The sequence below is a fragment of the Abramis brama genome, assembly GCF_963993115.1.
Source record: "Abramis brama genome assembly, chromosome: 21".
NCBI lineage: Eukaryota > Metazoa > Chordata > Actinopteri > Cypriniformes > Leuciscidae > Abramis > Abramis brama.
In genome coordinates, this window is record NC_139983.1 from 22112393 (window position 1) to 22129402 (window position 17010).

Genomic DNA, 17010 nt, shown 5'->3' on the forward strand with positions numbered 1-17010 from the left:
TGATCCCCCATCCCCCAGTCTCTCTCTCTCTCTGGAGGGCTCTGAGGAAAGCAGTGAAGCGCCACAGCGAGCTCCTGTCTGTCACAATCACACATGTTTCCCATTAATGTGACAAACACAGTTGACATCCAATTTCCCCCATGTGCGCCAGCTTCCCACAAAATGGATGATGAGACTGCAAAACCCCCGTTCATGATAAACAGCGGCATTCCTCTGCCTCAGGGGAGGAATCCACACAAGCAGCGCCATCAAACACATGAATGGCATCTCATCTCATACTAAGTGAACGACCAGGGCAGGTGCGAGGGGTGGGGGGGGTGAACGGAGACATGCAGTTGTTATTTGCGGGGAACGGACGTGTCTGGCAGCGGAAGCAGAAGCCGAAACAGACACTACAGCATGCGAGGTTCTGACAGGCTGTTTAACTGTGCCATCATGACCTCTTGTTACGGCTGTAACAAACAATGGTCCTCAGACTGACTGAACGAATGTCGACTCTGTCAGAGGAACTACCAGTGAAACTCTTTTGGCATTCTGGGATGCCACTGTCAATCTGTGCAGCCTCTCCCGTGTCATTATGATTTCATGACCTGCACAGCCTCAGCGATACCAATGGCCTGAGTCAGACAGACGTGTGTTATTTGCTGCCTGCTGCTGCTACCTAGTGGTGGATTTATCCCAGCAGGTTTCATTTCAGGACAGAGGCTGCAGAGTGTGAAGTCCCGCTCCCCCTTTCTGAATGTAATTTGGGTGTAATGGGTGGAGCAAGAATATCCAACCACACCCTAACCCTACCCATAACTCCACCCATGACGTCCAGAGAGGTGGAGCTGGATGTCATTTGGCTCTGCAGTGAGCGCCACTTGTTTCAGGACGGATGTTCAATGACAGCACAAATGCAGACACCCAGCAGCAAAGTGGCCATGATTATTCATTAGAATTGTAACTATTAAAGACAACAACAGGCCTTGTGAGCGAACCGCTGAGCTGCGCACAAAGTGAATGCATAATGCGATTACTTTGTTATCTCTCCCAGTGGGAAATCAAACATTTACTTTGAACAACAAAACTTGGGTTTTTCATTATTCTCTGTCTTCATCTTACCCCAACACTTCCGCCCCAATCGTGTAGATTTTCCTATTAGCATCAGATCAATAGTCTTCTTTAGTTTCCTCTATGTTACATTCCTGCTCTAAGTGAAACCGTAGTAAATCTGAGTGAAATTAAATTTACTAATTGGTTTCCGAGGGACAAAGGAAACAAAAGTAAATTGATTGCTGTAATAAGTCTTTTAGTAAAAGCGCTTTCAGTTCAACTGTTCGGTGGGACGAATTCATTTGTCTTGCTTTCTTTCTGCACTTTCCTTTTTCTTGCCTGTCTCGTTTCATATTCTCACTGTTTTACTGTTCTCAATATCTGCAGGAGGATGAATTTCTGCAGTGCTCTACTGAAGAACACTAGGACCTGGAGGCAGCAGGTGAGTATAATTCTAGATTAATATTGCTGTTTAATAACCTACAGTATGTGAGCGCTTAAATGCTTTAGTTCTAGTGTACTGGTTATTTATTACATTATGTTTATTCTGCAAGTTGATTTCATACTTTATTATTTTTATATATTTTATTTTACTGGCTTTAATGTGGTTAAATGATTTATTAAAGGAATATATTTAATATTCATACTCATTTAATATTCATACATGTCAGTCAATCTATAGACATCAGTCTCAGTTTTGTATTCTATCTGACCTTATATATGTTAAAAAATAGAAACATTCTGTGAGAAATGTCTTCTTTTTTTACAACTACCATTAAAAAGTTTGGGGTCAGTAATAAAGAAATTAATATGTTATTCAGCAAGGGCACATTCATTTGATCAAAAATGGCAGTAGTAAAGATATTTATAATGTTGCAAAATATTTCGATTTCAAATAAAGGCTGCTCATTTAAACGTTCGATTCATCAAATAATCCTGGAAACATTTTTATTATGTTTTCTACAAATATTTTAAGTTTTTTTTACAAATATTTATGTTTTCAACATTGATGAAAAGAAGAAATGTTACTTAAGCAGCAAATCAGCATATTAGAATGATTTCTGAAGAATCATGTGACTGTCATGTTACTATGAAGATGCAGAATATTTTAATATATTTTATAAAAAATTTTTTTTTTTTTTTTTTTACTATTTCACAATATAAATTTAATTTTTTTTTCACTAATTATTTTATATTTTAAAGAAAAAAAGAAACATGCACAGATGTTTGTTCACAATACGATCTATAACATGCATTTAGATAGGGTGAATTTATTTGCATTTAGATAGGGCCATATTTGAGTAAATAATTTAGGTAAATAATGTATTTTTAATTTGTATGTTCATTGCTAGAAAAATCCTAAATAACACAATTAGTTAGCAAATTGTAGTAACAGGCATAACATTGGTAAGTACACTATTCCATTGTTCCACATGCAGCATATGCTGTATTGTGTGAAAATATATGAGAATAAATTGCTAACAGGTGAGGACAATTGAACTAGATGAGTGTTTCAGAGTCCTTTAAGTTGGGTGAGGGCTCCCTCTGCTGATGGGGAGAGAATTGTAAAACCCACATATGTGACCCTGGACCACAAAACCAGTCACAGGGGTCAACTTTTTGAAATTGAGATTTATACATAATATGAAAGCTGAATAAATAAGCTTTCCATTAATGTATTTAAAATATGGTAAGGACCATAACATTGAGAAAATCGTAACATTGAGAAAATCGTCTTTAAAGTTGTCCATTTATGTTTGCGATTGTGCTGCATTCACTCACAAAAATAATTGTTTTATATATATTTACGGAAGGAAATTTACAAAATATCTTCATAAAACATGATCTTTACTTAATATCCTAATGATTTTTGGCATAAAAGAAAAATCAATCATTTTGACCCATATAATGTATAAAATCAAAAAAAAAGGGGGGAACTCCAAGGCACTCTCAATTGCAAAAGTTAAAAAGCCTTTATTATTATGGCTTGGTCAAATTAACCTTCTAAAAAACTCCAACGCGTTTCGGCTACATGCCTTCTTCTGGGAGTTAAAGGCACAATATGTAACTTTTTTGCTTTAAAATTAGCAAAAATCACTATATCTACGTTATATATTTTTTTTAGTTGTGTACTTACATTATCCCGACTGTTTCCAACAACTTTCAAACCAGGAGAAATTTTAATTTAATTTTTAGACACGGCACGTTTCTTTATTTCCGTTTTGTCGCAGTCAATGGCGTCATATCCGCGTTGTCCCTGGTTTCCGCCTATGGTCTCCGCTCGTACTGCCATGGTAACCAGAGCTATGAGCAGAGCCCTCTGATTAACCAAAGCGACAGACGTGGACAACTGTGGAGTTCGCAATGTCTATTTGCACGCTGTTGTTGTTTCGTTCAAACATTACGGACCATGGCAAGCAGACTTTGGATAAAAAAGGAGAACTAAAACGAGAATCAATATCAGCGCGGTGTTTTCGAGATGCCGAGAGCTCCCATAGACAGTATATAAACGAGAGCTCCACGTCCGAGACTTCGACCGCTCCTACATGTACTTATTAAACAGGTGAGCACATTTACATAAAACTAATCAATGTTATATAGTTCAACAATGATAAAATGTTAGAATATGATCTGTATGTTATTCTAATGTTGATCTAGCTTACTGCTAGTCTCATACAGACAAACTAACACATACTTTTCAACACATTCAAATGCAGTTTAGTGTGCTAATGTAATGTTAGACCAGGTGAAACAGCGCTGCGTTACCTCACAAGTTTAATTTGTCTAATAAACTGACCTGTGAGTAGTAATTCTGCGTGTAGTTCGGTAGAATGAAATGTCCGTATTCCTTTTATATCCGCGGGAGCTCGCGTCGCGTGTGGAGCTGATAGCTGTCTCTTAGCAATCCCGAACTGCTTCATATCACAATCATGATAAAAGCATCGATGTATTCAGTCATCCATAAACATTATTAGATCGGCCGGCTTGACGTTGACGACAACATCCATAATTCTTAGCATGTGTTGCGTCATCAAACTACGCCTTTGTTATTGTAAAGAGGTTAGCGACCCCTAGTGGTGAAAAATTCCATACTGTACGTTTAAACAGATCTCAAACAAACAAAGTTTCTTATGAACTAACAGTCCACCAATCAGAAGTCTCCATCTGTCAACTGTGGTGCTCAGGTTACAATTGTTAGTACACACAAGAGACAGCAGATGTCATCATTTCCACTTCTTACCAAATCAATTAAGTACACACAAAAACTAACTTCATGAAAGGAACATACCAGTACCCAACACGGTGACACATAAAAGTTCAAATACAAGCATAGTATATGAATTTCAAACCACCATAGGACAACAGAACATCAAAGATATACACTAAGGTCAAGTTCCTCATTCAAGCCTGGATATTTAGTAGCCTGCAGGCGATATATCCAGAAAGCTTCCCGTTGATTCAGCTGCCTTTGTCTATTGCCTTTTCTTAAGGACAAAGGGATGTGGTCAATCCCACAGACCTGTAAGGTGGATTGGTCACTATTGTGATGTTCCATATAGTGTCTTGCCATGGGATAGTTGGTGTTTCCTGTGTGAATTGCGTATTTGTGTTCAGCCAGTCTGTCCAATAAACGCCGCTTAGTTCTTCCTACATAAAAGACTTCACACATAGGACATTCCAATCTATAAATGACAAAGGTAGTTTGGCAGTTTATAAAATGGTTAATAGTGAATTCCTTTTGAGAACCAACACTGTCACAGTACGTCGGACACAACCACACTACGTCGGGTTTTTATGTTATTTTCTTAAAACAGCTTGCTTATCAGTACTTCGGGTTCAAACAATATTTATGAATTTTAAAACAATGCCACAGTACGTCGGGCAAAACCACACTGCTTCGGGTTCTTTGTTTTAAACTTCACAAAGTCACGGCACATCAGACTCACTAGTCTAGCCTATGCTATAACACACAATAGTTGTGAAATAATTCTGTGACTACACTGCGTCGGGTCTATTCAATTACTTTAGAATTTCCTCAGAATTATTACAACTTCACAATCGGTTTCAAGTACATTAGAAACATACACATTTGTTTCAGTTACTTTAGAAACAACCAATCTGAAATAACTCTGCCACCACACTACTTCGGGTTTATTCAATTACTTTAGAATCTTAACAGAATTATAAGAGACCAACACCAAGTTTCAGTTACTTTAGAAACTTCACACTTAACCACTTTGTTTCAGTTACTTTAGAAACAACAATTCCAATACAAGTCTGCCACCACACTGCTTCGGGCTTATTCAGTTACGTTAGAATCTTAAACAAAATTGTACGGAATAGGCTTAAAACCCCTCCTGCTAATACTGAATAAACCAAATTCGACCTCTTCTGTCCTTAATTTTTCTTTTCTAGATTTTTTTAAAACGAGGAATTCCTTGACAAAAACAGCTTAAATGAAAGAAAACAGCTTTTTCTTACCTTTTCCCTTTTTTGTTGGAAATCCGTCGATTCCTGGGTCTTATCCTGTTACAGTTTACAACTCTTAATGTAAATGAAGTTGCTCTTATTCTAACAGCTGTGGTCTGTATGTTAATGAAGTTGAGACACCCCATTGTCTGAGAAGATTCTCTGTGTCCCACACCCATTCCCATTCTACAATTGATTACCATTTGTTCAGGATGTGATCAACCCAAATGAAGTGATCACATCTTTGATCTTCTGTTAAAACAGAACGGTCAAATGTTTAAGGTGACAAGCTATTTGAAGTCCCTGTAATCAAGATGGTTGTTGGTTGCCCTCTGTGATACTATTTACATATTACTGAGATTGAATGTAATTGTCTCTATATGATAATTAAACTCTTTTAAGTGAAGGAACATTTTGATATATATATTGGAGTGGAAGTTGTTGGGAATAGACCATAATTTCTTATAGCTGTGTTTACAAGCAGAGGAAGACGTACACTCAACATAAAACAGGTCATAACTATGTCTGCAGATTTCGACACAGGATGAATTGCATTTTTTTGTATAACCTTACTTATTCTAACCAGAATATACAGAGAACAAACTAAAAGAAACAGAAGAGGCTGCAACACAACCACAGCCACAAGCTTCTGAAAGATAGAGAGCAAGAAGTGGCGGTAGATGTCATCAGTGCCCAGTGATGCCTACTGAACAGGAGAGTGTGCGCTGCATCGATTGTGATATTGTCATGCCACATCTTGAAAGCCACATTCAGAAGATGTGTATCGACACATGTATCCCACGCATGCATCGTGGTGCTCTTGTGAACGCGCATCGGAGACTGATAGGGAAGAGAAGAAATTGTTGAATAAAAGTCGTTATTTTGTTTTTTTTGGCACACAAAAATATTCTCGTCGCTTCAAAAAATTAAGGTTGAACCAATGTAGTCACAAGGACTATTTTAACAACTATTTTAACAAGGACTATTTTTCTACCTTTCTGGGCCTTCAAAGTGTTAATTTTGGGTTTGGAACGAGGGTGAGGGTAATTTATGATGGAATTTAAATTTTTGGGTGAACTATCCCTTTAAACCATTTTAGTTTTATTATTAAAACTTTCACTGCATTGTAAATTTAGAAAAGTTTACATGCCTTGCTAAAATCTCATGTTTCTAACAGCTTTGTTTTAAACAGAGCTTATATGATGTTTTATAGATTATTCTTTTTCACAATTGCTCTCCAAGGAGTCTGAACACACACACACACACACAGACTAGAATACTATAGATTAAAAAATTAGCTATATAGCGAATACGTGCATATTAACAGTCAAATTAACCATAATTTAATATCATTACCATAACATGATTAAATGTTAATAAATTAAGTGTATCAGCAATCATAAATCAAAGAAGAAATTTCTTAGAAATACACTGTAAAAAATGCAATTTAAAAATGGACAAATTGCATTGGTTACATTAAAAATGTAACCCAACGGCTGGGTTTGTCCATTTTTAAATTGCATTTTTAACCCAACGTTGGGTTAGTCTATATTTGACCCAACATTGGGTTAAAACAACCCAGCATTTTTTAGAGTGTATATGTTACCTAGGTGACGAAGATCACTCAGTTGCTTTGTGTAAGTTCCAGTACGAAACAGCGCAGGGGCGTACCTGTGTTTATGATTTTCCGATGGTAAAAACAAATTATTATAATGTTGTTGTAGCCTATTACTAATCAATATATTGTTAACATTTTTCAAAAGTCAAACTCAAATGCAGTTACAGGGTTTTTTACCAGCGAATGTGTGCAAATGTGCGTTTTGTCCGTCATTAAACGGCGCCGGCGGAATCACATTACTGGTACATTTTCATCAACAGGTTAAAAACTAGTTTGTTGTAGCTATAGCCTATGGGCGCTCAGTTTTTCCTGTTGTAAAATACATTTGGCCAAAATCTAATTTTATAAAATGAAATGAAAATGCTATGAAATGCTAGGCTACTGTATGCACAGGCTATTTAAGTGTGGGCTATGTATTGGCTATGACTAGATGGCAAATGTTAGACCTCTCTCTCAGGTCCCACGTGTCTCAGTCAGACATCAAATATCAGCCTTTATAGACAGAGTGTTTAGTACTTATTCAAACAACAAGATCTTTGTTTACCCTTGCAAAACTTCGCTCAACTGCCATCTGCTGTGCCTGTGCGGCTTCTGTGGAACTTCAGTTTATTCAGTCAAGATAGAGGGGGCGGAGTTATCAGGTTTACTGACAGTTTGAGGATCGGAACAAGATTTACACAAGCTCTTTTTAAGAACTTTCATTGGCTAAATATTTGTATAAACAGACAGACAGACGTAAAAGGTGAAGAAAAACAAACAAACATCACCACCAAAAAAAAGGGCACTTCGGAGTGTAGTGCCTATAGGGCAAAAAGGGCATGTGCTCTGCACAGGTTGAGCCCTACCTAATACATTCCAAATTTCTATAGTGTGTAAACTAAAATTAGCTCACTGGGGCATCAAGAAAATTTTCACAGACTAATTTATTGTGATATTTTCATAGGGATTTGTGGAAAATTTCTCCTAATCAGTGAACAGTTTAAGCATTTAATGAGAATGTCCCTCAGAAGGGAAGGGAACTGATCCGTTTGACATTAATGTAGTTTACAGCTTTACTTTAAAATGTGAAAAAAAAAGAAAGTTATCTTTCATTAATATTATTTTAAACAAATTAGTTTTTTCTTTTTTGAGTTGTGGCCCAAAATGTTCTCTGTTAATCAATACAGGCCACAGATTCTGTCCATAGCACTTTAAGGGTTAATTAATTCACCCAACAATGTAGCCTATATTGTGTCATAATTTGTTTACAATGACATACAATGAAAGTCAGTAAGGTCTTAACAAACACTGGACTCCACTGACTTTCAGACCTTTTTCAAAGTATATCATTTTATGTTTCACAGAACATAATTTGTGGTTGAACTATCATTTTAGTCATGACAACCTTCAAATAATGTAGGCTACTTTGTACTTTTAATATCTAAATTAAATAAGTAAATAATATAATTTTGTCCTTGGAAATGTAATTGGGTAGGAGTAAAGGTATTCTGTTTCAGTAGTAATTCTGGCTAAAGACTAACCCAATGCAGTGGGATCACTATTCTGATTAATATCTTAATGTAACGCTGGGGGGCGCTGATGCAGACAATACTGATGGGTGCTTCATATTTCTTATTTGTGCATCCCAGTTTCCTTTCCTCGCGTCTCTTCTTTGTTTATTTAAGAAATTCATAATAAATAATAATAAATCAAGATGCCCTGATGAAAGATGTATGTTTTGTTTTGTTTTTTAACTGCAAAGGAAAAGCATAAATTAAAATTATTGTGACATGTAAAGAGAGAGGAGAATTTGTATGTGCGTCAGGTTTCTCGAAAAACTTCAGAGATTTTATTGAACAGAAACTTATTGAACACCAAGAACAAAATATCAAAATATATACATCTACAATGACATTGATAAATACTAATAAACAAGTATTTAGCAAGGCACATATCAGTTAAATAAATAAACAATAATAGAAGAAATGTACATATTTAAAAAGAAAAAAAGAGGGGTCTCTTCATTATTCTTCTAATAAGTCTCTTATTATTCCAATACATTTCTGGGCCTTTTTTTAATTTTCATTGAAACGGAAACAAAAACGAATTCTTATTTATTCCATTGAAGAGAAGGGATGGGAGTTCACAAGATCCATCTGGCAGGTTGACAGAAGTGTTCTGTGCTAATGTTATACATTTTTGGAATGGCATTTAAAGCACTCAGATTGTTTACGTTCACACTGTAAATTATATTTAGTATAAAGCCAGTAAAAGTTAACAGACTCCCTTCTTCATCCATTAAATGAAGAACTGACCAAACACCTTTTTCACTACTCTACTCTCTTGAGCAAGGCACTGATGAAGAGTTCAACCTCAATGGATCTGCCCTCTTGTTGTTGAAAGGCAACATGGTATCTAGCTTTATTATTATTTATTATGAATTTCATAAATAACCATACATTTAAACAAATTCATAATAAATAATAAAGCAAGATGTTCTGTTGAAATATGTGAGATGGTCCTTCAAGATGGCTAACTTTGACTGGTTTCCGGGTCACAGGTTGAAGCATCAAACTGAGTATTGAGAAGCACCCATATGGTGTGTTTTTTCTTGGAGATGTAATAAGCAGAATACCAATGAATATATCATCATAAATGTCTTTAAAAACAAAATGCATAGTCTTTTTGAAGATTGAAAACAGTTTATTGATTTTATTTTGCCTTTTCAGCACAGATTAAGCATTTACATCACGTAAACAGCATTAAGTGCAAACATCAATGATCATTTGAATAAATATAACAACAGTTGCAGTACTTGAGTAGGATCTGCAGTTGTTAGAATGTGTGACCAAGCGTCTTTCACAACTGTCCTTCACTCACTATAACTATAACTATAACTATAACTATAACTATAACTATATACATTTCCCAGTAACTTTCTGAATAACATCTCCTTCATGTTTCACAGAAGAAACAAAGTTTGCAACAAAGTTGAGAGAATTGAGAACTTTACTTTTTGGATGAACTATCTCTGGGAGCATAGCCTACACTACACTTTCTTGCGAAACTTCCTGCTTAATGCAGAAGTTTATTATTAAGAAAGATTATTCGGAAGAAGATGTCACGCATTGTGCTATTTTAAAATGTGTTAATACCACAAGGAAACAATGGTGAACATCACTGAGCATCAAATAAATGTCTATAATCCCACCATAAAACTCAGCTCATATACACACCATATTAAGCAATAAAGAATGGCAAGACATTACTGGAAATTTACACATATTTTCATAAAAGTCTGTTTTTGCAATACATAAAATGTAAACCACACATTTAAAACATTTATCATATATATGTACCACATCCTGTTATATATATAAATAACTATAAAATGCCAATGGACAAACTGATCTTCAGAAGTTCATAGATTTACAATTAAGAGAACAGAGTCAACATGTCAACAAACCTACATTTCATAAATGGAATAATTATTACTAAACTTCTTTTGTGAAAATTTTTTTTCATTATTTCAGTCATTTTGTTATAGAACAAAAGGTAGGCTAATTGTTAAACATTAGTTGATGCATTAGGATTCATAAACAATGATTTAAAAAAAAACATTTTTTTTACGAACATCAGGTCTGCAACAGTCAGGTTGGTCATTTTTTATTATTTTTTATTAATTTAGGAATATACTATTGAACTACGTTAACAAATTTTGTTAAACGTAACATTGTCTAAAATTGCTTAATGTAAGATGTAGAACAATAAGTTTATTGGTCATTTTTAATATTTTATGTGCACATTTATAGGGTGTGTGTTCCCCATTCTGGAAAACAAAGCATTGCAAAAGAATATTAATATTTCCTTTGTGTCCTTTGATTTCTCCTAACCCACAGGACTGCTCCTCATAAAAAATTATTCGTTGAATTTAATAAAAAAATGTATGGTAAGTGGTTGCACACAATTGATTTTAGCTACATTTAAACAAATGCATTAAGTTGAACTTAATACATTTTAGTTCAACTTAATGCATTTGTTTAAATGTAGCTAAAATCAATTGTGTGCAACCACTTACCATAATTTGTTTTATTAAATTCAACAAATAATTTTTTTCAGTGTACTGTACTTCACAGCAAGCAAGGCCGTATTTGTTGTCATAGTGGCATCAGGCACAAATTGACCACCTTTTTGTGCAATCTATCTTACAAATAATCTAGACAGTTTAGCTGCACCACAACTTCTCCCTTTACAAAATGGACAGTGAAACTTTGGTATCACAGGAAAAAGATAGCTTCTTTCATCAGCAGTAGTTCCTTTAAAGACATTAAACCCAGTAAATTACTGTAAAATTAAATAGTTATTATAGGGCCTATAGTACTGCAGTTATGCAACTGCGCTTATGAAGGGAAATGAAGGCAGGATCTCAAGCACGAGGCAGCAAATGGTCAGATGTGCATCAGCACATGTTTACATAGAAAAACAATTAAAAACATTACTGTAAACTGCTCAACAGAGCTTTATAGGTGCCCTAAAGCAGACTTCTCTCGCAAGCACATCCTGCTCTCATACATTCTCATACCGGCAATCATATTCTTAGTTCACACACAGCATCATACCAGTAATTTACTGATAATGTTACAACTTCTCATAGGCCAACCAAAAAAATGCCAGAACTGATTACCAATATTTTTGAATAGGTCCCATTCACACATGATCTCTAAACATTAATTGACCAATAATTTACCAGTAAAGACTGTTTGTGTGAAAGAAACACAAATCAGGTCAACTAAAAAACAAAACAAAAAACAAAAAAGCTATCTTCTATTCTTATCATCTCACTATGGTAAGATTAACCACCAGCATCCTCTTTACTCATTTGTCTTCTTCATTCTACAGAAGACTGCCTCCTTATATGATAACTAGAATGAGAATTATTTAAATGACACACATTTATATAGGTCAGTTCCACCTACACAAGTGCAGACATTTAGTCATCGTTCTGTCATCATTTACTCACCCTCATGTTGTTACAAGCCTGCATGACTTTCTTTTTTCTGTGGAACATTAAAGAAGATATTTTGAGTATATTTCAGTCAATGTTGTTTAAATGCCACTGACTTTCAAAATCTCTTCTTTTGTGTTCCTCAGAAAAAAGAAAGTCATACAAGTTTGGAATGACATCAGGGTAAGTAAATGGTGAAAACTTTTCATTTTGGAGTGGATTATCTCTTTAAGAGACAATATGACAAAATATGAATCACAATTTAAAAGCTTAATGTTTCAGTGTATAAAGCATTTATCAGTACACATTGAATAATCATGCTTGAAATACTCTATTGTTTGAAAAAGTTGCCCGGAAGTGGCAGCAATTGAAAGAAAATGTTTTAAATTCCTTTAATTTCATTAAAGGGATAGTTGAAATGTAAATGAAAATGAAAATTCTGTTATTATTTACCCAGCTTCATTACTTTCTTTTTTTTAAACAATGTTTCAACAAAACAACACTGGATTCCACTGACTTTCAAAACAATGATGCATTTTTCAAAATGTCTTATTTTGTGTTCCACAGAAGAAAGAAAGTCATACAGGTTCGGAACGACGTGAGAATGAGTAAATGATAGCAGAATTTTCATTTTTGGGAGAAACCCTTTAAGAATCCCAACAGAACCTAATTTTGAATTGAAATTAAATTCTGCTCAAATATGAACAATTCTAAATAACACTCTAACTGATTGAAATGAACACCAAATATCAGCATATGTATTCTGCTCTTCGGCAGCATTCATAATTCGCTCTGATGTCTGCTCTTCAGGGACATTGCTGTGCTTAATGTGTTGCGTGAGCAATGTTTGTTATTCTTGACCTTTGTAAAATGACCCTGGATGTATTTGCGGAACTTTGTGGTGGCGAAGCAATACACCAGTGGGTCCAGGATACAGTTGGTCCCCATAAGCATGAGGGTGATCTGGTGAGCATCGTTAAAGCTTTGGCGAGTCTCCGGGTGCCATTTTGTCAGGTAAAGCACGGACAATGTCCAGGGACCCTGCACCACGTGATGGGGCAGGAAACAGATCACAAAGACGCCCACGACAGCACACAACAACCTCAAAGCTCTGCGCTTGGTACCGCCTGGACGCTTTCCCGTGCTGGCTTGAGGCTGACTGATGGGTTGAGACAGAAGAGCTCGAGCAATCAAGATGTTGCAGACAATCACCATTATGAAAACAAAAAAGAACAAGCCAATAATGGTGAAGTGGGTGACGGCCACTGTATATTTAACAGAGGTATTCATATTTTGATAACCCTCGAAACAGCGACGAATGCTCTCATTCTCATTCTCAGGGATTCCCGGTTCAATGAGGTAATTAACCGATGCCACAAGAGTGATGACCCAGATGACCGCAGAGACAATTGCTCCACGTCTCCAGCAGTCAGAAGAGGCGGCCACCAGTGGCCTGGTAACAGCCCAGTAACGGTTAATGCTGATGGCAGTAAGGAAGAGAATAGAGCAGTACGTGTTAATGAAGAAAAACGTGCCTGTGATACGACAGAGGGCATCTGAGAACTTCCAGTCACCGTTATTCACGTAGTAGCCAATCCAGAATGGTAGAGCGGACACGAACATCAGGTCTGCAACAGTCAGGTTGGTCATGTAGATTCGAATCTCATTCATAGCTTTAGACTCCCGCAAATAGTGCAGCACATAAAGAGCATAGCAGTTGGCCAGCAAACCCAAGACAAAAACAATGCTGTAGAATATAGGAAAGAGAGTGTAGCGAAACTCTGAGTCAATGAATTTGTACGTCCCAGAGCTGTTATTTCCAGGAGTCGTCATCTTACGTGTATCTAAGAAAAAAAAACAGAGAGACAAGACAGCATACAATTAAATTTTGATTTCTTCGAATATCCTTCAAAGTGGTCATCTAAAAAACGATATTGGCCGACAACTTCTCTGGATATCGGGAAGAAGCTATTCCCCTCTGTATTTATGATGTTATGGTTCGATTATATTCATCAAACACTTCAGAGTTAATAATGGTAAGTGTTGCATTAAAGGTGTGAAGCATGTCATTTTTCCACCACATTGCAACCACATTTCAGACAGGTTTCCCAAACACCTGAACCTGGCCAAACTGATAATACAACCCCAAACTCACACATTGGTTGCGTAATGTTTTGATATTGTCACGGAACCATAATATTTACATTTTCATCTTTCAAATTGACTGGAGCACCACATTTTTAGAATGCCGTGTCATCTAAGACTTTTATTTTTATTTTTTAAAAAGCTTATTTTTAGGACCTCATGTGTCAAACTCTGCTCCAAACAGCTCCAAAACACCTGCCTGGAATTTTCTAGTAATCCTGAAGACCTTTATTTGCTGATACAGGGGTTTAATTAGGGTTGAAGCTAAACTGTGCTGGACAGTGACCCTCAAGGACACCCCTGCTCTAGACATTTTTTGTCCACTACCATCAGTCTCATCCTTGTCCAGTGTATGTTGTTTTTCCAGAAGTTACTTATGACCAGTTTACTCTTTTAAACAAGAGTTGTGGCTCACACATTATGCATGCAATGCTGATATTACATCACACTGTATGTTTAGCCTAACGTACGTGTAAAACCCAAAGTATACTTCAGGCTTTAGAGTTGTCTGCATATTACAGGGATAGGTGAAAATGACACATGTACTTTTATGTATTTTAATGAACTAGAAACATGTGGGAGAGCAGCATTAAGAGTGGTAACGCCTATTTTATCTCGCACACTGTGAGATGAAAATATCTGTTATTTCATTATCATCATTACTGGAAGCTAAAGCATTAGGGGTTTCTTTCTCATCACTGCATATTTATCTGCAATCTTCTGCTGAAAGCAGGAAATGAATTGGTGAAGCTTCATTTTCTGAAAACCACAAGAGCACATATTACATCAAAAACATGACACACATATTATATTCACAGGACTTACAATCAGATTAAAGTCAGGTACTTTTCAGGCAATATTCTTAGTTGTTTCAGTTATTCAGTTTATTATTCTTAAATATAGCCTAATATACAATAAAACATATAGACAGTAGACCTTAAAGTTTTGTCTACAAAACTTTAAAGAACATGTCTGCCATTTTCACCCAGATAGTTCACTGAAAATGTTACCATTTGTAACATGCAAAAGGGGGCATGCTGTTGCACCACAAAGCATGTTGTTGTCACACTATATAGGGTAACCTGCCACAGTCTAACTTTCCATTAAAAAGCCTTATAGGCTTTTCAGCAACAGTAAAACAGTTATGAAAAAGTGTAAAAAAAATCAAATAAAATAATGCAAATAAAATATACATTCAAAACATATGTGACAGTGTCTCCTAAGAAAACTGTGATAACATTATAAAGTAGACATTTGCCCTAAATATATGCGTGTGTTTCTATTGTTCACTAATTTACAAAACAGCTACAAAAATATGGTTATATTGTAATTTTAGTGAAACAATTCACAGATATAACGCCTGTGACAACTAGCCCAGCACAACACATAACATTACTTAGGCTATTTACATTATATTGCAATAATTGCGTTACACTAATAATAGGCTACAGTGTTCGTTTGCTATATTACATTGTTCATTCAGTTAATTATTGCACAATGAGACATTTTTATTGCATAGCCAATAAACATAAAGGGGGCTTTTCCAACATTACACCTGTCAAAAGTCCTAGTCATCGTCGGGATTTTTGTCTTCTTACAACATTAACATAGGCTACATGTTTCGCAAGATTCAGAGCCGTTTATTGGCCATTGTCGATAGCTATTTAAACACCAACAAACTCTTGCGAGTTCTACATGACTGATATGTAAAACAATAATAGCCTATTTTGTTTTGTATCTGATCTTAGTTTGACTAAGCAGAAGATGACATATTATAAAGGTATAAAGTAGCCTATAAAGGTTACAGCGCGTATACGCGCTGCCAAAACTATATATCATCTAGATGTTTATTAGGCTACATGTCTTTTGCGTTCTGTTGTCGCGTCGCTCGCTCTCAATATAAACAGCTTTTAAATGAGCACAAAACTGCATTTATCGCTTAACCTACCTTGGTTAGGCACTCCTTGGCTATTCCCGGTGACTGTGATGCCCGCGCGCTGCTCTCTCAGAGTTCACGCCTTCAGCTCTGCAGCTCTGTTTATGCTCACATGAAGTCACACCTCTCGCGGTCGCTTCCTATTTTCCTCATCTGCTTTCCAAAGAACTTTTGTAATAGGCTATTCACTGTTAATGATCATGAAAGTCATATCCACAACCTCTTTATGAGATAAGATGTTGAAGTCGGAAAGAAACGCGCAGGCCTGTGAAAACTTTGAAGACAAGTTTGAACTAATATTTAGCTTCTTACCCAGTTTTGGTCGATATTGTGTCCATTTGGTTGATATTGTTTAGGTCAACTTATTAAGTAGAATGAACCTCTGCCCAAGGCACGTGCAGAGGGAAGGGCATTGGGGGCTTTGCCTTTTTTCAAAATTAATCAAAAATGCCCCTCACCAGTTATCATCAATAATATTGTGGTCAATAAAACAGAATGCATTTGAAATAATTAATATGACAACGTGTACAAAACAGTAGAAGCGTTTGCTTCAGACTGACAGACTCTCATTCTGACACCGCCCTCCATTCCTAGGACAGCAACAACAAGCTGAAATTTAATTTGACAATGTGAAACGGATCGGTAATTTTCCGGTCTTATTCATAAATCGATTGAAAACTACTGTCTGTTTTCTTTCTTTTTACAAACGTGAAATGGCTAATAATTAATAAGACGTGTCGTTCTTTACAGTCTGAATGGACAGAAAAAAAATGCATTTGTGGAGATCTTGATCTGTGGTTGTTTCGTTACAATTAAATAGTG

The 17010-nt window shown here is 35.9% G+C and overlaps 1 protein-coding gene across 1 annotated transcript; it reads right to left on the bottom strand.

Annotated features, from left to right (window-relative positions):
* Positions 1-9784: 9784 nt before the first annotated feature.
* On the bottom strand, positions 9785-16337 carry ptafr (platelet-activating factor receptor). The gene is made up of 2 exons (XM_084096099.1): positions 16201-16337; positions 9785-13951 (listed from the first exon to the last, which is right to left on the bottom strand). The coding sequence occupies exon 2, from the start codon at positions 13938-13940 to the stop codon at positions 12888-12890; it is 1053 nt and encodes a 350-aa protein (XP_083952225.1). The 5' UTR covers positions 13941-13951; positions 16201-16337; the 3' UTR covers positions 9785-12887.
* Between the last annotated feature and the right edge of the window lie 673 nt (positions 16338-17010).

Coding starts and splice junctions, on each gene's coding strand:
- ptafr (XM_084096099.1), bottom strand. CDS start 13,940: ATGACGACTCCTGGAAATAACAGCTCTGGGACGTACAAATTCATTGAC.